Source organism: Podarcis vaucheri, assembly GCF_965113315.1.
Source record: "Podarcis vaucheri genome assembly, chromosome: 6".
In the NCBI taxonomy this organism is placed as follows: Eukaryota; Metazoa; Chordata; class Lepidosauria; order Squamata; family Lacertidae; genus Podarcis; species Podarcis vaucheri.
Window position 1 is genome coordinate 22928343 of NC_138764.1, and position 21839 is coordinate 22950181.

At 41.9% G+C, this 21839-nt stretch overlaps 1 protein-coding gene across 8 annotated transcripts in view; it reads right to left on the reverse strand.

Annotated features, from left to right (window-relative positions):
• The window catches only part of KCNT2 (potassium sodium-activated channel subfamily T member 2), a 244870-nt gene that overhangs the window by 17010 nt on the left and 206021 nt on the right, over nt 1-21839 (reverse strand). For 5 of the 8 annotated variants that reach the window (XM_082225439.1, XM_082225436.1, XM_082225437.1 and 2 more), the window contains 3 exons: nt 21214-21285; nt 13782-13916; nt 6630-6741 (listed from right to left, as the gene is read on the reverse strand). In XM_082225439.1, the coding sequence (XP_082081565.1) occupies nt 6630-6741; nt 13782-13916; nt 21214-21285 (319 nt within the window). The remainder of the gene's footprint in view (nt 1-6629; nt 6742-13781; nt 13917-21213; nt 21286-21839) is intronic. The other 3 variants (XM_082225441.1, XM_082225442.1, XM_082225438.1) reach the window with 1 other exon arrangement.

Here is a 21839-nt window from a genome sequence, read left to right on the forward strand (position 1 = left end):
CACAACTCAGGAGACCACTTTATGCTTTAGATGACCTACGCTCTGGTACACAGAAATTTGCGTCCCAATAAATATTCCAGTGGTTACTTAGCCATTTTAGAAGGGATCCGAGAAGAATCCTAGCATGGTTTTCATTAGATTTCTAAGTTACAGAGCTAGTAAATGTCAGGAAGTTCTCCAAGTGGCATGGGCAGTTTGGTTTCACTAGTTATGTGAAATAGATGTCATCTCCCAATGTTTCCTCCTCAGTTATTGAACTAATTCAGGCAGCTGAACTACTTTTTAAGTTAATTACCCACTTGCTCCACAACAAGTATATTTAATGTTATAAAAATTTTAGATTTAGCTGCCATGTGTGAAAAGATATCTACAGAGAGTATAGGGCGTACCAAAACCTTTCCACGCTCTTCCTTCAGCATATGTACATCAGAACCACACAAGGCATTGATGGGAAATCTCAGTCTAGTCTACCTCCTAAGGTAGACTAACCTCAGTCAAGGCTTATAAGCTCAGAGTTCATGTTAAAAGGTAAAGGGACCCCTGACAGTTAAGTCCAGTCGCAAATGACTCTGGGGTTGCGGCGCTCGTCTTGCTTTACAGGCTGAGGGAGCTAGCGTTTGTCTGCTCCACAGACAGTTTTTCTGGGTCATGTGGCCAGCATGACTAATCCGCTTCTGGCGCAACAGAACACCGATACCAGAGCAGTACATGGAAAGGCCATTTACCTTCCTGCCGGAGCAGTACCTTTTAATCTACCTGCACTTTTTGGCATGCTTTCAAACTGCTAGGTTGGTAGGAGCTGGAACCGAGCAACGGGCGCTCACCCCACCATGGGGATTCGAACTGCCAACCTATTGATCGGCAAGCCCAAGGCTCAGTGGTTTAGACCACAGTACCACCCACGTCCCATTGAGTTCATGTTATTTGACCACAAAGAAATAATAGTGGTGGTCAGGGTCTCCCATTTCCTGTAACCACCTAGCGCACAGGATGCCCATGGATGTATGCTGAGGGGGAGTGGAAAAAAACCAGTCTCTGAGGTCCCTCCCTGGGTGAGTGCTTTGCACAAGAAGGACTGGATCAAGATACATATGTGTGTGATTTTATATTGGAAGAGAGTGACATTACAAAATGAAACCAGAAAATATTCACATTCAGATAAAGGGTTCTTAACTATGACAGAAAGAATTCAAAAATGTAAGCACATACCCTCCAAGTGTGCCTATTTTCCAGGGACAGTCCTGGATTTACAGAAGCCACCGCAGTTTCTGATTTGATCCCATAATTTTCATCAGAGAAATGTTGGAAGGCATGGAGTTATGCAACCCCTGAACCAAAGAGATAAGTAACTATGCAACCTTTAGAAGACATCTGAAGGCAGCCCTATATAGGGATTTTTAAAAAAATGTTATATATTTTTATATATGTTGGAAGCCACCCAGAGTGGCTGGCGCAACCCAGTCAGATGGGAGGGGTACAAATAATAAAATAGTTGCTCCTGCTGCTGCTGTTATTATTATTGCGGAACAGGACATCCTTATCTTCATCGGAGAAATGTTGGAGGGTATCAGCCCTGAGTGCTCACTGGAAGGAAATCAGTCATGAGTGCTCAATGGAAGGGCAGATTCTGAAGCTGAGGCTCCAATACTTTGGCCACCTCATGAGAAGAGAAGACTCCCTGGAAAAGACCCTGATGCTGGGGGAGATGGAGGGCACAAGGAGAAGGGGACGACAGAGGACGAGACGGTTGGATAGTGTTCTCGAAGCTACCAGCATGAGTTTGACCAAACTGCAGGAGGCAGTGGAAGACAGGAGTGCCTGGCGTGCTCTGGTCCATGGGGCCATGAAGAGTCGGACACGACTAAACGGCTAAACAACAACAACAACAATGTAAGCATAAGGACAGTGGCTGCAATCCTGCAAGCAGTTAATATTCATAGATATGTTCTCTTCACTTGATGACTGCAAAATCAAGGAATGACTCACATGACTCCACAAAACAGCACAGACGTTACAACAGAGACAGAACCTCACGTCTCAATGGAGTCAGTTTTCATACAGTATACAAGTGCTGATCATCTAGTGTATAGTAACCAAGTGCTTTGATTCTGAACTAGGTCTTAGATTACTTACATCAGGGATGGGTAACCTGTGGCCCTCCAGATTTTTTTTGGACTTATAGTTCCCTCCATCCCTGACCTTTGGCCATGTTAGCTGGGACTGGTGGTAGTTGGAGTCCCTCAAAACCCTAAGGCTCCCCACTCCTGATTTAAATTACACTAAAGAGAATGGATTTAAGAAGCTTCATTATGCAAATATTGCACCCAGTCTTCAGTGAAAGCAATGAATGCATGCTTAGACAGCCAATTTCCCTACTCCTTAATTGCAAAACATTTCCTAGCTATTAGGATGCTGTATGGAGGCTTTCTTGAGTTTTAATTTTCATGGAGAAACCAGAATGGATAGAGTTTGACTTTGGCATATGGTTGCCGTGTTTTTCATCTTCACATTTTTCTGCTGAGCAAAAGGCTCTTGCTTGTTCAGATGCCAACTGTGATTGCTTAGCTATTTCCAAAGAGGAAAAACAAGGGAAGTTGCAGCTGTAGCAGCAGATGGAGTTCTCCTGTGACTCAGGGATTTCTTGCTTCAGAAACCCATTAAGCCACGAAGTCAATTTTCCATGTATGTTTGTACGCTTTAGCTGCAGGCAACTGCCTCATTTTTAGAGTCCCTTTGTAAAGGGGGGAGCATAGCAGAGGAATTAACAATCAGCTGTACAATGGACCACATAAGACAATTTCCTCTCAAATTTTAATTGCATTTCATTTTGCCTAAGGGAGTTCTCTGAAGCTTAATGAACTACAGCTACACCTGCAACAAAATGTGCTGTAGTGACTGGTAAAGGTGAAACGAATGGAAGGGAGAACTAACTGCAGCGACTTTCCCCTCATGATAAAGAAGCTTATTTATTTCACCTAATGTCTCCACTTGTCACCATGTGGAATTAGAGACTAGGCAGGAAGTCAATTAAGCAACTTTTCCAGGATTTTCCTAGTTTTTCAGGTTTTCCTTCCAAAATAGCATTCAAAGTTTTCGCAAGGTGGGGGAGCAGAACTTTATCTGTTCTGCCCCCATCCTTCTAGAATTTCCTCCCTATGTAGGCCAAACAAGGCTCAACATCATACTTTCAAGAACTACTGTTTAGAGTTGCCACCTTTGTTCTGGCAAGATATAGGGCAGGGCAAGGTGGGGCGGTTGCAGGGAGATTTTGTTTTTTCATTTGGTGCTGAAGTGACTTCAAAACAACCTATTACCATCTATTGCAGTCTAATAGGTCCTTCTGGAACTGGTCACACACACAGAGAGATGTGCACATACACATGAATTTGTAAATGTACCTGTGTTTGGCTACCCAGAGCCTTTCATGTATAAACAACTATCTGACTTTTAGAAGACATCTGAAGGCAACCCTGTTTAGGGAAGTTGTTAATATTTGGTGTTTTATCATGTTTTTTATATTCTGTTGGGAGCTGCCCAGAGGGGCTGGGGAAACCCAGCCAGATGGGTGGGGTATAATTATTATTATTATTATTATTATTATTATTATTATTATTATTATTTCACACACCCTTTCAAACAGATGCTGTCATGTGTGGAAAGTCTGCCTCCCGCTCTGGTAACTTCACAGATAAGAATAAATGAGCAGTTTATATTTTATTGCTCTTTTATTCAGGCATCGGGATGCAAGGAAAAATTCACATCTCTTCCCAAGGAGAGCAGTTGGCTACTGTAAATCCTCCTGCTTTCGTCTTCCACAACAGCCGAGGTACCAACGGGAAGTTCTGCCTCCTCTCTGCATCGTTTGTTCTCTAATACAGTCGAACCGTTTAGTTCATGCGGACGGAGGGTCCTCTCCAATGACATCTCTGCTATCTGTTTCCTCCCTTCCATTCCACTTGCCATTATCTCGTAGCTAGGCAACTCCTGCCTAAACTGCTCTGTGTCTGAGTCTGTCTCAGCTTCTGAGACAGCTGCAGGGAAGGGGAATGAATCTTCCCCCTCCAGCTCCTTTTCTCAGAGAAGCTGTTCTGCGTGGGAAGGCAACACCCCCCCCCCCCGCGCGCTTCAGACCATTCCCTGACACATTTGGAGAGGATTCCTAACTTGGCAGGGAGAGAGAAAGAGAGAAGACCTCAAATACAAGACAGACCTGTACCAATACAGGATGCAGCATTTTACACTGAAATACGGGACAATCGTGTATTATACAGGAGAGGTGGCTACCCTAACTATAGTGTAGTGTAATGTTATTATTATTATTATTATTATTATTATTATTATTATTATTAATAATAATATCTCAATATGCATTTTCAACTGAGTTGTTGTTTAGTTGTTTAGTTGTGTCCGACTCTTCATGACCCCATGGACCAGAGCACGCCAGGCACTCCTGTCTTCCACTGCCTCCCGCAGTTTGGTCAAACTCATGCTGGTAGCTTTGAGAACACTATCCAACCATCTCGTCCTCTGTCGTCCCCTTCTCCTTGTGCCCTCCATCTTTCCCCAAATCAGGGTCTTTTCCAGGGAGTCTTCTCTTCTCATGAGGTGGCCAAAGTATTGGAGCCTCAGCTTCAGGATCTGTCCTTCCAGTGAGCGCTCAGGGCTGATTTCTTTAAGAATGGAGAGGTTTGATCTTCTTGCAGTCATGGGACTCTCAAGAGTCTCCTCCAGCACCATAATTCAAAAGCATCAATTCTTCGGCGATCAGCATTCTTTATGGTCCAGCTCTCACTTCCATACATCACTACTGGGAAAAGCATAGATTTAACTATACAGACCTTTGTCGGCAAGATGATGTCTCTGCTTTTTAAGATGCTTTCAACTAAGTTACTTCATGAAATAAAAAGTTTTATTGATGTTGGATGAATTGCATTCTACCGAAACAGACTGGCTGTTCTTAGTATATTCTCTAATGCTACGTTTTACCAGGAAGACTGGTTACTACAAATATCGCAGGTAAGATTCACCTTCTGTTGTGTGGGCAGGGTGGCCCCTCCCCCTACGTGGCCAATCCCCTGGCAATGTCTCCACAGGTGGGATTGGGCGATTGGCTGAGGTAGGCGGAGACCTCCAGGTATCCAGCCTGGGGAGCGCGAAGCCAGCCCTTACTACCGGGATCCGCACTGGGATCCAGGGGGCTGCATATGACCACGCAAGAGGCCATTTGATGTGGGGAGCAGTCATTACATGGGAAATATATCACATGGAAATATTACTGAAAATATTACATGAAAAAGGTAAATATATTTTACCACTCCCGAGAATGTTGCAGTTCTTGCCATGCTCTCGCTCTTCAAGCTTCAAAACTAATTGCCAAGTCCCTGGCACTTCTCAGCCATTCAGTGCACAAATGCAAACACACTCAAGCATGCACATCTAATTTAACATAAGTTTAAGTTTTCTTATAGCTTATAGATGGCTTGCATATATTTGCAGTCCATAAAAATGGGCTCTTAGGAGATAGCTAATGAATGAAATTGTATATAAGGACATTTTAAACAGAGAGCAAACAGAATGAAGGCAATTATGAAGAGTGTCTTCTGATAGCATGCTACATTTGAACTCAGAACAAAATTAGCATTGCCCCTCTTATCTAAAAGAATGCACATATATTAAAAATGCATATATTAGCTTCAATAATTTCCACAAATAATTGACTTAATACTTGATACATCTGTTTAGAACTGCTGTGCTAAAATTATTCCACTGCCCATTGTTTGCTCTTGCAATTAAATAGGCTGCTTAAAACACTTGTTGATTACCGTATTTTTCGCTCTATAACACGCACCCGACCATAACACACACATAGTTTTTAGAGGAGGAAAATCCGTAGGCATGCCACCCGTAGGCATTCCCTCCATAACATGCATAGACATTTCCCCTTACTTTTTAGGAGGAAAAAAGTGAGTGTTATGGTGCAAAAAAATACGGTACTTTCCAGTTTGGAAAATCAGGACCTGAAGTATTAAAAACCAGAGAATTTTAGCACACACAATCTCCCCACAAAACCCTGCCAGGGTGCTGAGTTCCATTTTGAATATATTGCATGAACAGGTTACAATAGTGGAAAGTATGTGATGCTGGCAAGTAATGTTTTTTGTTTTCTAAATCTGGCAACACTTGACAGGCAGTATGTAATGGTAATTAACATTTGACCACTGACAAAATTCATGTGGTAGTTGAAGCCTGCCAAACACTTTTTTAAAAACCAAGAATGGCAATAAGCCCAAAACATTCAAATCTGAATTTCAAGACAAAACATTTCACATCCATAATTTGTCTTCTGAATTTCACGTTAAAGATTTCCACTAGTAGAAACTGGGAAATTTTGTGAGCATTTGCAAAAGTTAATGTGTGATAAATGAAATCATGCATTTGCACCACTGACAATGGTTTATATTAATATTCTCACAATTACTTTGGTGGTTATGATGGTAAGGTTTGCAGTTCTGTGCAATATCGTTTTTTAAAAAAAAAACAACTGGAAAATTATTTATATTAGCTCTTTTTAAAAGGCATTAAATAATGTATTTTAATTACAACTCAATATAGATATATATTTTTCTTACCTTCTCCAATTTTGACAGAGCAAGAGAGTAGCAGTCTTTGGCCCTGAATTGCATGAACCTCATGTTGGCTGGGTGAGTTAATTCAGTTATTATGCTTAGGCTAGAGAACAACCTAAATGTTTTTACAAGGAGATAATATAAGTTATTCCTGCAGTAACATCAACTGGATAAGATAAAACATGACAACATATACAAAAACTAATTACTTGTAGCTCCAAAATTATAATTGGTTACAAGGAAATAACAACTTTTGGCAGAGGCAAACATGTCCCTCTAAAAGCACTAATGTGCTGCACGGATTCAGAGAAAATCAGCATATTACTTTTGGAAGGGTGGCTTGTATAACATTTAATATGACAGAGAAGGCATTGAACAGTAATTATTTGAGCTGTGTTTGATAATTTATTCTCAGATACGAGACAGTTCTGTAGAAATGGAAGGAAACCTGGATAAACCATTGAGATGGTTATGGAGCCTTTACTGGCTATAAAAGAAATAACTTTTCCAATATGTAAAAATATAGCTGTGTTGGAAATATAAATTACACTCATGATTCATGTACGATGAACAAAATGATGGCTCCATTCCAGCCTGTCAGGAAACCCCAAAGGCATCAACTGAGCTAGTCACAGAGCAAAACTAACATTTTTATTGCTTTCTTAAAACCGAAATCAGCAGGAAAAAGCACACAATTATATTCTTTAGGAAAAGGAAAGCAGACAGAATGCTGAAATGAGGTTTGGGAACATACCTAATTCTAAGAAATATTGACTTAAATGGACTGCTAAATAACGATTAGGGTGAGTTTCTAGCCATTAAAAAAGTAGCCATTTTGAATTTTGAAATTGTTAAATTCTCTGGAATTAGTAATTTGAAATGGTTTAAATACCACACAGGAAATTGTACCATATCACCACCCATTTGAGAATTTGGGAAAGACTGGCTTTGTAAAGCTAAGGTAGCTTAAGTCACAACACACACACAAGCTTCACAACACATTCCTATGTGCTGTAGTTTTGCTGCGAGGGATGGAACATGTTCAACCCACACTACAACTCAATGGAGGGTTAAATTGCAGTTAATCTATCCTCTCCTACCTACTAAAACCCACCCCATAATGGTGAAGTTGTCAGCTGTATCCAGTGCTTTTTTCTGGGGGGACACAGGGGTACGCATACCCCTAAACATTTTGTGAATCTAAGCTTGGCCTCATTTGTTTTAGAAAAAAAGCACTGGCTGTATCCATTTCAAAAGTTACACGGTATATTTTCATGAGTCTGGAGTTCTGTAAGTGCCCAGCAATCTAACTCACTGTAAAGATAACATTTCATATACGGTATTTGCTAAGTGTGGAATATTTAAAACAAGTGCTATGAAGCAATTAAGTATTCAGTAGCTACAAAACAGTCCCCTTGGCTTTGAGTAATTTGTCTTGCTGTAGATGCTGGCTCTCATGTGGATATACTGGAAGCTGCCTGGCCTATTTGGTGTATTATTTATGTATTCATTAAAACAAATTCTCTTACACTTTCAGATAATAACCTTTTAGACCAGTTAACTACATGTGGAATGCAATCCTCTCTTTTTCCCTTTCGTTCTTAAGTTTGTTAGCTGCTTTTCTCATAGAGGAACCCACAGCAACTTACAGAAAAACCAGTTAAGAAGTTTCAATAAATATCTTTAAAAAAAACCCCAGGTAAACATATAAAACAGACTTACTGATCCCACCTTACTACAAGGTCACAATGCCACCCTTCAAATTAAGCGACAAATGAGTAAAGAGAGAAGTATTTGCCTGACACCTACAATTAGATAAAGATGGTGTCAAGCATGTGTGCTTTGGGAAAGCATTCCACAAGTAGAGAGGTGACATCACTGAAAAGGTTGGATCCTGTGTTGCCACCCTCTGAACCTCCCTTGGAGGGGCCAAATGGTGGTGGCAGGGTCTGGGATGGTTCTTGTGGGGAGGGCCAGTCCTTGAGCTATTGGAGTTCTGAGCTGCATAAGGCTTCAGAGGTAAAAAAAACCCAGCATTTTCAATTCTTCAGACCGTCCTGACCCGATCAACATTCTGAGCTCCAAATTCTGTACCAGCTACAGTCTCCAAACTGTACTCGCAGGGGGCGTAACTCAGCCCCCTGCGTCACTGAGTCCTGTGCCCGTGTCACGCTCACCAGCCAGCCTATATGGCTGTGGGCACACAGACTCTCTCTTCTTGTTCCTGGCTTCCTCGAATCACCAACCCTTAGGTTTTTTCCTTTGTTTCTTGACCATGCTATGGACTTCAGTTGCCCGCCTTGGTTGTCCCAGGGGGCCTGGTAGGAATTTTTTTCCACTTGGCAGATTGGCACCAACCACTTGGATTTTCGCCTACCTCGTAGCAAATCATCACAACTTTGTAAGGTTTGGCGGTTAGGCACTGTGTGTCGGAGGGGAGGTTGTGGCCATCACATACTCCTCCCCTTGAAGAGTATTCCGTTAAAGGAATCTGACAGTCGTGGTTCCTGTCCGATGTCCTGGTGGTGGCTAGGGCCATGGCTCGACCCCCAGTGACTCTAGGGGAAAGCTTCCAGTTGATTTGCATCAACAAGCTCCCTCTACTGGTTGTTAACCCTTGTGTGACTCCCAGCAGAGCGGGCAGGCGTCAAGCATAGTCTGTCCGATCCAATGCCTACGCCAATACCACTCACATTCTGTAACCAATAGAGTTGTGGCCTTCTTAGCCCATTAACCTAAATACTTGTGTCCATGTGTATTATTATATCTTCAAGCCTTGACTCACAACCTAGGCAACAGAGGTTAGGCTGTTCCTGCGCAGGTAGGGGTGTAGCTGGACCACCAGTCAAAGCTGATGGAAGGAACTCCACACCATCAAGGTCACTGGATCCTCAAGCAACATCAGAATTACTCCCATGCTATATGCCTGCTCCTTCAGAGGAAGCATATCCTCACCCAGAGCAGGCCACCTCCTAGGGAACCACCAACTAACAGTTTCTCAGTCTTATATGGATTAAGCTTCACTTTCTGGGGTCTCATTCAGTCCATTACCAAAGCCAATCACGGGTTTTACACAATTGTATACAAACTTTAGGAGGGAGTTCCATGGAACTTGGTGGGGCTTATTACCAAATAGACATGTGTATAGGATTGTGTTGAACACTACAGTGGTACCTCGGGTTACAGATGCTTCAGGTTACAGACGCTTCACGTTACAGACTTCGCTAACCCAGAAATAGTACCTCGGGTTAAGAACTTTGCTTCAGGATGAGAACAGAAATTGTGCGGCAGCAGCGGGAGGCCGCATTAGCTAAAGTGGTACCTCAGGTTAAGAACAGTTTCAGGTTAAGAACAGACCTCCAGAACGAATAAAGTTCTTAACCCAAGGTACCACTGTACTCAGAAGTAAGCCCTAATGAGTTCAGTGGGATTTCTTTCCTGTTAAGTGTGTATAGGATTGCAACCAAAAGCAATCATATACAAGTCTTTCTCTCGTATTTGGATTCATCAAAGTTGGGTGGGTGCAATATGGACAAAACCCAAAATGGAGACAAGTAAAGGTAAAGGACCCCTGGACGGTTAAGTCCAGTCAAAGGGGACGATGGGGTTGTGGCACTCGTCTCGCTTTCAGGCTGAGGGAGCCTGCGTTTATCCACAGACAGCTTTCCAGGTCATGTGGCCAGCATAACTAAACTGCTTCTGGTGCAACGAAACACTGCAACAGAAACCAGAGCACATGGAAATGCCATTTACCTTCCCGCCGCAGCGGTACCTATTTATCTACTTGCACTGGCGTGCTTTTGAACTGCTAGGTTGGCAGGAGCTGGGACAGAGCAACGGGAGCTCACCCTATCACAGGGATTCGAACTGTCAACCTTCTGATCAGCAAGCTAAAGAGGCTCAGTGGTTTAGAGCACAGCGCCACCCGCATCCCACAAGTAGACCAGTAGGGTGGCCATTACGATAAGCATGCTAGTGCCCTTCACAGTGACATTTTGAGATGGGACAGGCAGCCCCAGCTTTACTGCTGTTGCTGCCATACTGAAGCTGTCTTCATGATAAAGGTAAAGGTAAAGGTACCCCTGCCCGTATGGGCTGGTCATGTCCTACTCTAGGGTAGTGCGCCCATCTCACTTAAGAGGCCGGGGGCCAGCGCTGTCCGGAGACACTTCCGGGTCACGTGGCCAGTGTGACAAAGCTGCTCTGGCGAGCCTGCACCAGCACAGCACAAGGAAACACCGTTTACCTTCCCGCTACAAAGCGGTACCTATTTATCTACTTGCACTTAGGGGTGCTTTCGAACTGCTAGGTGGGCAGGAGCTGGGACCGAACGACGGGAGCTCACCCCGCGGTGGGGATTCGAACTGCCGACCATGCGATCGGCAAGCCCTAGGCACTGAGGTTTTACCCACAGCGCCACTCGTGTCCCGTCTTCAGGATAGGCAGCGCTTAAAAGTTAAAAGAAAAAAACGAAGCAGCCCTCCCGGCTGCTGTGGTATGAAATGTTTGGATGTCAAACTGTGGTCCCTAAAACAGCATGAGGAAAACTGCCTCCACTGGTTACCTGCAAAGGGAGTGGCAAAGTGGGGCTGCTATCTGTCACTGATCTACACTTGAGATTAAAACAAGCATGCCACATGTTTAATTTCCCCATTCATGGCCGTGACTAGATCTTTGTAATAAGTAAAACATAAAAAGTTATGTTGCCCCTTCACACACTAAAAACGCCAACACTAAAACTTTTTCTCCATTTTCCAAATATGTGTTTTCTAGATCCTCACATTGCTGCTACAAAATTACTGGTATTTCTTTTTAAACATAGAGTAGCTGTTTGATTTACTAAGTCAAACTAAACATTTTGTTTAAATCATATATTCATATATATATATATATATATATATATATATATATATATATATGCAGGTTTTGGTGTCTTCGGGTGTCTTCCCGTGTAAGAGTCGGGGTGTCTGTGCGACGTTTCGACGAGGTCTCACTCGTCATCTTCAGGCTGGTGCTTTCGGCTTCTTACAAGAAGCCGAAAGCACCAGCCTGAAGATGACGAGTGAGACCTCGTCGAAACGTCGCACAGACACCCCGACTCTTACACGGGAAGACACCCGAAGACACCAAAACCTGCATTCCTGTACCCGTGAAAATCTACGAAAGCATATATATATATATATATATATATATATATATATATATATATATTTCTCCTAAATTTCAGATACGGGAGAAGGCTGCCATCTAGTGATTATATGCTACACACAAGCATGAACTAGCAGGAGATAGCAAATAATTCCTATTGCAAGCTATAACTAAACTGGAAAATGTATTTCAGTTAAGTGTGTCTAATTTTTCTTGGCTATACCAGTATCTTTTCTGGATCTTGAAAGCAAGCTTTAATTTAGATTTCATCTGATTCTCCTGAATTTTCCTCTCATGGTTAGTGATTTTTTGTTTGTTTGTTTGTTTGTTTAAGAAAGGGCAACCCAGCTGTGGATTACTGCAAATTAACAGCTTGGAGGCATTTGTTCCTTGAGCGCAAAAAAAATTGTGATGAAGTAATTATGGGTCCAATAATGGCAATATTGGCAAGCAATTTCATCAAGGTTAATCTTCAGGGTACAGATGACAGCAGGACTATAAGAAAAAATGGTTTTTTTGGTGTGTTTTTTAAATCTACTGCCATCCAGTCTATTAATCTACCATTAAAATAGATGGTGTAAGGTAGCAAACTACGAGCAGATTCACATGCAGAAAATGTGAATGAATCGTAAAGGCAGAGAAAATTTACTCAGTGGAAGAGCTAATGACTTTTCATGCCGAAGTTCCAAGTTTCATTCCCAGTGCCTCTAGCTAAAGAGAATCGTTTAAGCCAGAATGGGTAGACAGCATTGGGCTCAGTGGGCCAATGGTTTCAACTCAGTATTGGGTACCTTCAAGTGGAAGCGAAGTCATCCTGAAACTACAGAATTAGGCTCCAAGAAAATGTGGCTAGAAACAGAAAGGGCCATATCAGACCAAAGAAGAGAAGGTGAATACAGATTATATGTACTACTAAACAGTAGTGTACTGGTCTGTATAAAAAGGCATAAAACGCTTTCTGACACTGCTCCCAAGTGTATACCTAATCTTTGAAATGCCAAGCGGGACTCTTTCCATTGGTCCCGCTCCTGAAGTCTGCCTGTTCAGTGAAACATTGGTAATGGAAGCCTGTGAGCTTATAGTTGTGCACACATAAGGTTTTCTACCCTACTAGCAATCTCTTAGTTTACACACAGAAGCAGAGAGCTACTGCTCAAGAACTACTCCTTAAACCAACACAACCTTTTCTATAACTTCTAGCTTCTTCTTTTTTTAAAAGAAGAGGGAATCAGGAAGGACTGACACTAGCTATGAACGTTGGGGTAGGTAGGAGAAGAACTTCATTTCATAGCAAGAGAACTACTCACCAAGGAATAGTTCAAAACAACAGCTACCATTGAAAAACCAGCAATGGCCATCTGTATTGCTGCAGTTTATTCATCCAAGATTACCAAGTGGTTAATTGCACACGGTAGTAAATACAACACTCAGTAACGGGTTACTGTATTCTAGCAGCTGCCACACAAAGTGTAGTAAGCAGTTGAGTCTTAGTAGTATGTATTCAGCGGAGAAGAAGTATCTATGATGAGCAAGATGAGAGAAAGTGCAGGCCTTATTTGTACTGCTTGACGCCAAATGTTAGCTGCGGGGATGCAACCTCAAACCTATACTTGACTCACCCACCACAAAAAAAACAAACAGATTTTAACTGAAACTTCTGGGACCCATTGATGAAAGACCTGGAGCAGATATAACATGCCATGAAGTTTCAGACTTAATCATACTGTATGTGCCAACCAGGAGTGTCAACTTGAATAAAATATTGTGGGGGCCAAAGTCAGCCCTGCCCCACCTAATCGATCACATGGGGTTTGGTTTGAACAAATAGGTTGTTCTTAAATTTTGTAAAGTCACGCTCACACCACACATTTAAACAAAGCCATATCTAGGGGGTGGGGTAGTCAGTTTTTTGGGGTTTTTTTTGTCCTAGGTGCATTCCACTTAGCAATCTTCACCATAACAAGAATATACCATTTGCAACAAAGGTACAAAAGTACTGCCACTTACCTAAAGAGGGTTTGTACATTTACAATAGTTTTAGCATCTGCCATATAGTCCTCTTCAGCACTCATGGTGCTTTCCTTATCCACCACGACCACGTTTGCAGCAAAGGTCACACCACACCTTAGCAAATCATCTAGGCTTTTGAAAACAGGGCAAAATGTTAGGCAATGTTAAAAATATATGGCTCGTCATAAAATTAGCCACATATTGTAAGCAACCTTTACAATATTTAGGAATTTGGAACCCTGGAGGTCAGTTTACAACCTGTGGTGAGCTGATTGCCCTGCAAATCGTTCAACTCAACCTTTGTTGCACCTTAGCATGCAAAAAAACAACCACCACCAAACATTTGCTGTTGTGGCGGCTCCTTATATGCAATAGGGAAGCAGAAAGCCAATATATGACATTTATTTCAACTGGTTTTCAGATGGTTGCCATGGGCCCAATGGTCATGTGGCATGACTCAGCCCCTCAGAAGATCAATGCACAGATAAATCTGGCTCTGTTTTAACTTTGATGAACTAATCAAGAGCCAGCCACAGGAATGTTCATTCATTTCCTGCAGCCCCAGCCTTGCAAGAGAAATCCCACCCACTCACACTTTTAATAAGGGTTGACTTTGATAGCAGCTGCTTCAGCGAAGTTGACTCAAGACCTATTTGAGTGTGCCTGGTTGCATGGAAATCTTACGCACAAGCACAAGGGAACACAGGGACCTCTGCCCCTTGTGTTGAGAGCTCGATTGCCTTCTACACTTTGGAAGGTGGTCTACAATGGGGGGCTCCTCTCCTCCTGGAGGCTCCCATCATGATTTATAACCCCAATATTTCAGGGTTCTAAGTTGTGCTTTCATTATCATCTTTCTGCTTTGTTTTGCTACTACTGCCCCCTGAAGTGATGGATGGACCATCCCTGGAAGACAACTGGACCAACCCACCCCAGATTTGCAACAGCTGGCCTTGACACCAGACATCTGAGTGGGGTGGGGAGTTTAAAGGTGGGGGGAAGTGTTATGAAAATGAATGTTATATAATATAAAATATAAATGTATTGTCTTATTTCTCCCACTTCCCCCCTATGGTAATATATATTGCTCTTCTTCTTCTTCTTCTTCTTCTTCTTCTTCTTCTTCTTCTTCTTCCTACTCTTCCATTGGAGACTTTTGCATGACAAGTGACTAATAAGCCTAATATATGAAATGAAATGAGTAGAAATCCTTGAGTAGAGGGGGCTCTGCCCCCTTTAGACTTCACCCTCTAACTTGTGGATGGCAATTGTGATTTGCTTAATGTGCTTGCATATGTGAACAGCACAAATAAAGCTCACTTTAAGCCAGTACCTGAAACCCACATTAAAACCCAGTTTCAGATTTCAAAAGCCAATGTCACTGCCAATATACTGCTTAACCACAGAGAAATGTTTGCGTCATGGAGTGGGAAAGAAACAATCTTTCTGAGTCTGGCATCCAACTTATTAAACTGTGGTTAATTAGGCATTGCATATGTACTGACCCACAGCATGATTAATTTCCCTTGGCTGATTACTATCTTTTGGGACACTATTTCTAACTAAAAAAGTAAAGGTCAATTTTTTAAAAAATGAATAAACCAGACATACCATATTGGATAGTTGGTAGGAAGTAATTACATAGCATGCTAGGAAGGATGGCAGGCGCAAGCCTTCTGTTTTAAAAAAAATGTTGGTAAAACTATTGCTTGAGTTGCATTAAGATGGCATTTCAAATAATCGTATTTCATTTCCAAAGGCTTCTCATGAAACTGCATTCTTCCGGAAACACAACATGATGACATTATTCCCTGCAATGGTTTCCCAGTTGTGAAAGCATTTAATTTGCTTCTAAAATGTGAGACAAAGTTTGGCAGTGCTTGACATTACGCAAGGCTTCACTGTCTCCTCCTTGCCTTGTTCAATTCACCAAGAAGATTGTTCCATGGAAGGATTGCTTTGCACAAATTAAGTTCATTAATTGCACGCCCCGTAAATTTTGGGTGAACACGTAAAGCAGGCACCCCCAAACTCAGTCAGATGTTTGGGGACTACAACTCCCATCATCCCTAGCTAACAGGACCAGTAGTCAGGGATGATGGGAGTTGTAGTCCCCAAACATCTGGGGGGCCGAGTTTGGGGGTGCCTGACATAAAGTGTTAACATAACAAATACATTTGCAGGCATTTATCATACATACATGAAGGCTTGTCAGAGAGACAGCAAGGCAGAGGCTGTCTGTTGAATGTACACTAAGGTTAAAACAAACTGAGTTTGTTTCCATATGGTGTGGGAAACTACATTCAGACAGTTGACACCTGCAGCTTTCCACGACTGGCAGTCATGCCACAGTAGCAATAATTAAGAAAGCAGCAGGAGAAGAGAAGAGAAGAGAAGAGAAGAGAAGAGAAGAGAAGAGAAGAGAAGAGAAGAAGAGTTTGGATTTGATATCCCGCTTTATCACTACCCTAAGGAGTCTCAAAGAGGCTAACATACTCCTTTCTCTTCCTCCCCCACAACAAACACTCTGAGAGGTGAGTGGGGTTGAGAGACTTCAAAGAAGTGTGACTAGCCCAAGGTCACCCAGCAGCTGCATGTGGAGGAGCGGGGAAGCGAACCCGGTTCACCAGATTACGAGTCCACCGCTCTTAACCACTACACTACACTGGCTCTAGCACTGCAAACTGTTGTTCTCTGCCCAAATTACAAGAAGGTCCATTGAAAGCATCCCCCACACCACTCTATGGGGGAATGTAACAGATATGGATGTTGCTTTGGAAACACAAAGAAACACTTTTGATGCTGATGCAAGCATGCAAAAATAGAAAGAGAGCCCTGTGGATAGGGCATACTAAATTAATTTTGAGGTGAACATGATGGTCTAAGAGTCAGCTCCCAAAGACACTAAGGTGCCTGAATGCTTTTTCCAAGGTGTGTGGGTGTGGGTGTGTAGCAGCTAAACAAAACTGCCGTTTAGTTCAGAATTTTGCACAAGAGAGAACTCCCCCTTTCACTTCAGGTCATTTGTCTTATCAAAAACCCCCACTCTGAGAAGCTCCCCACCCCTTTTACTGTGGGTGGAGGAAACTTCTAATCCAGATTCTAGCTAGAGACAAGAAATTAAGTTCAGTAGCTGCCTAAATGGGATTTCCAGAAATAAAATGCCAAGCATACGCTGCTGTCTTTCAAAATTCACACCTCTGTGAATTTTGTATCTGAATTTTGTAATGGAGTTATCAAACCAGAAAATGTATATATTTAGGGAATTGTGCAGAAAAATGCACATCTTAGCAAGCAAAAGAATAATGTACAGCAATGCATTATAGCAAGAGGAGATGCTTTCAAAAACATGTATGCAGGGCAAAATTACGTTAAACTGCGTCCCTGAGGAGAAAGCTGTGTAACAAACAGATGCAGGTACATGGCAAACAGAATATAAGATTCAGAAATGTAAGGTAATGAAAATTGACAAATTTGTGCATTACTAATTGCAGTTGATGTAGCTCCTCTGGGTGAAACAAAACAAAGCAAAAAAGCAAAAAACAACCCACACTCCAGGAAAGCACATTTACATCATTTGTAGCTTGAGTCTACAATACTGCAATATTTACAGGCAAGTTCACATATTCCATTCCTCCTCCCCCCCCCCCGTCACATACAATATGTAGGTTGTCTGGTGTAGTCAGGGGATTGAGAATGCAAAGGCTAGAAAATGAACTCTTCACTAAATAAATTAGACATTCCTGTTGACTTGGAAGAACAATCATTATGTGCTTGAACACAGATTCAAATGATTGACAGTCTGTCCATGGTAAATTCAACTTGACTGTGATTTCAGCATCGTGAATGGGCATTGTAGGTATTCTTCACTGTACGTTCAGATGACAGCTCGTCAAGTTACTAAAAATGTTTCAAAAGTGGGTGAAACTAGGGCATGGAGATTAGCACCATGCTCCTAACTCACGAGGGACAATGGTGAGGCTTGAGAATGAATGAACTGAGAATGCCTACTTAGAATGAGTCCCAGAATCCTCTGGAATCTTCAGGGATTCTTCATCAAAGGAATGGGTGCATAAATATACTAAGGGCTACAAGGTTCTGAAAACACTGGTGTTCCCCATGTGTGTGTATTTCCAGTCAGGATATAGGCTTACTGGGGCAGCTTACAGGAGTTGAGACTACTTTGATTTCAAGTGTATTAGACCACAGTGCAAACATAATGATCTGCTACATAAATTATTAACAGATGAAATTAGACATGCAGTCTTAATATCATTTGAACAGATAAGCATTAAGATGCCAAATTACCACCATTTCCTCCCAACTCATTATAATTTTATAGCATTCTTTTGTATTTTTGCCAGGCTATTAACTTTTAATAACTGGAAATGAGAAATAACAGGAGAGAAGGTGGTCTAGATGGGATTCATTGATAAGTTATGCCGCAGTGGCGAAGAACCTTTGTACTTCTCACAAAAGGGTCTTTTGATTAATGTTGCTTTACTAAATTCAGATATAACTTCCAGCTTTAAAACCCGGCAGAAGATGCCATAACTACTACATGCAACCTGTTTTCTTCAGTGTATTTTAAGTTTTCCAATTAACTAAGGATCCACATTGTGCCAGAAGGAAGAGAAGTTTAATGTATCAGCAGGTTTTGCTCAAATAAACAGCACGGGCTGGCTCCGCTAAGTTGTGCTAAATTAGCTGAACTTAGATCACACAAAAACAATGAGGCAAGTATTGGGAACTATCAGGGAACTGACATCGGAGCTAAAGGCGGAGGGAAGGCTCTCAAATGATGCTGGAGAGGGGCCCAGCAGGAAGAGAGGCAGCTCAACAGATGGGGAAGCAAATCAGCGCAACACCAGGAATAAAGGGGGGCAGATGGGGGAATCGGCGAGAGGGCTCCAGGACTCTTCACCGGACACCAGCGGGGAGAGCACGGGTCCTCCGCTACCCACGCCCACCCTGCGCAGAAGACTTCTGTGCAGGGAGAGTAGGAGGAGACTTGGCGTCAAACAACTTTTATGTTGGAAAAGGTTTAAGAAACGCCCACTGATGGATTCTGCTAGTGACTGAGGCAGCCATGAAGTGAAGGGCTGTCCAGACAGAAAGGTTTAACCAGGCAACATAGCCAGGAGAGGCGGCAACTTACATACGAGCAACCCATACTCATTACAGGAACTGTGTTCAAGTTACTTAATCTGGACCTAACTCAAGATGATCAGGAAACACTAATATTTAAACAAAAATATTCAATATATATGGCAGCCTACAAAAATACTGGGTTGTATCCCAGTATCCCTGCACACTGTGTGTGCAGAGTTCTGCTAATGCAATGGGAATTCCGTGCTTTTCCTCTCACCCCTCAAAAAACACATTTTCTCCATAGGGTGTAGATTTTATGGGTGGGAGGCAGCTTCAGAGGAGAGGATGGGAAAGTTTGATTGGGAAAGCAGAGTGGAGATGAAACCGGGAGATGTGGAAAATTCATACAAAAATAGCTTATTTCCAACATATCAAACCAAATTGCTCAGATTACGATTTTTTATATGGCAGCAACAAACAGCTGCTAAATTATACACCAATCTTAAGTGTGTTTCTTGTTTCTTAAAAAATATATTAGCCATTGCTGCCAATAACAACTAAGACAGAGCTCTGCAAAAATTCCAAAGGCTGTTTTCATGTATCCAGGGGAATTTGCATCTTCTGTACTGATCCACAGGGAAGAGTTTGGGGAAACTTCCAACTTGGAACTAAAGGATAGCCTGCAGCTGTCATGTAACATTTCCCTCTGGGGAATTTCAATGGCAACACTTTTTAAATTTAACCTTCCCACAGTGCTTCAAAGTACTGGCACATGAAGGGTTCTACAAAGCATTTTGGGGAATGTAAATAGCAGCCGCAAACTGCCCCTCTGCTTATGGGCATGCCTTTGTTGTTCACCACCATGTAAGCCTGGAATAGGAGCCCACAGCAATGTAAGAGGGGATCACAAGCCCTGCTTGTAAGTTGATGAACAGATAAAATGGCAAGGGGGGGGGTTGATAACACACCAAAAAGCCCTTGACAAGCAGAAGTAAAAGAATCTAATCCCAGTTCCAAACAAAAACTGGCTTGGACAAAAATGTAAGGTAAACTTGCGAATGTACCTTTTATCATGTGTGGTGGTTGTTTAAGGTAGTAAAAGCTTTCTGGGAGGTGATATATAATGAAAAGGGGCAAAAAATGTTTAAAATAACTTTTGTTAAAAAACCAGAAGCCTTTCTATTAGGTATTATGGGTACCAATATTCCATAGGAACAGAAAATACTCTCTATGTATGTGACAACAGCTGCTTGAATGCTGTTAGCCCAGAGATGGAAAGAAGAAAGAGTCGCTATCAGAGAAGATTGGCAAACCAAGCTTATGGACTATACTGAAATGGCAAAGCTGACTGGAAAGCTCAGGAACCAAGAGGACAAAAACTTTACAAAACAATGAAAAATTTAATAGACGACTGCAAGCAGATGAAAACATTAGCAGGATTTTAATCTCACTTGTAATGTAACAAATACTATGGAAACTATGGTTGGATATAACATATAGATTATGGAATAATATGCAGTTCTAAATGTCGACAATGGGACCCATGGAGGGGATGGGGGAAGTCTCGAGATTCAGAGTAATCTCTGTATACGGATATACATTTGGATTGTATTTGTAAAATCAAATGAAAACGATTTTTTTAATTAAAAAATGCAAGGTCAGTTTGTAAAGACTGTCTAGCTACGTTTTTGTGGCATAAGTGCAAATGGAAACAAGTCTTTTCACTGGATGATGTACCCAGTTCTAAAACAAGGACAAGTTTTAAACAAGAAGTCACAGGAGCACATAGAGCAAGGTACTGTAATTATTAGACTAGCCACAAAGTGTGTGTGTGTGTGTGTGTGTGTCTGTGTGTGTGTGTGTGTGTTGGAGAGAAATAAACTCAGAAACAGTGCAGCTCTAGCTCTCCAAGTCCCATATCACACTGCATTCTTGCCAAATGTCTAAACCACTCCTGTGAATCAGCCTAAATCCTCCATGTCATAGTGGAGTGACCTTGAATTCCCCGCGACCTTTTTGAGTCTCTGGAGAGCAAGACAGTATTGTAGGTGCCCCAGCGACTTGAAAGTGAGTCATGGTTACTTAGACTTGCAGAAATATTGTCCCCAACAATAGAGCCCCTTCCAAAGCAAACTGGAATCTGGGTCTCAGAAACAGGATTATTATTTTTTAAAGGGTAAAATAGTAACTCAATGGTTCAGAAGGGTGAAGGATAAACATGCATGCAAATATGCTACCATTTGAACTATGACACCACACAGGGACACATGCAATTACACAGCACGGCACAGCACAGCACACTACAATATTGAGTGTTCCAAGGATTTTTTTTACCTACTTGTCAATAGAGCCCACCATGTAGTAAACCATTGGAAACCAACAGATTGCATCCAGAAAATGCATATCTGGCCTAAGCAGCAGGTGGGTCACAAAGCGAAACATATTGTCACAAAGAGTCATGAACTAAAATGCTAACAAATGCAAATGCAATTTGGAAATACTATGATAACTCAAAGAATACTTTTTATTATTCATTCAAAAGGTTTATCTCATTATAACCCCAGGTAACAGGGGTTTTTACTTAGGGAAAACTATCAAATAAATATAATTATATACATATCAGTACTTCTAGTAAAAGTGTCGAAATCAGATGCCTTACAGGGCAGAATAAACCCTATGCTTAACGACACTGTATTGATAAAGACAGGTACCTTTCCCACACACCCTGTAGGAATTACTTTCCTGCAACGTGGCCCCAAATAGGGGCTGCATATGGGTGGCGCAACAGTGTGCATAGGGCAGATCATATAGGCCTTTTTCAGCCTATCAGTACCTTGCCAGACACTGCTGCAGCAGATTAGTAATATAATCATAATCATAATAATTTATTATTTATACCCCACCCATCTGGCTAGGTTTCCCCAGTCACCCAGCTATCATCTCATATAAAATGTCCAATTTTTT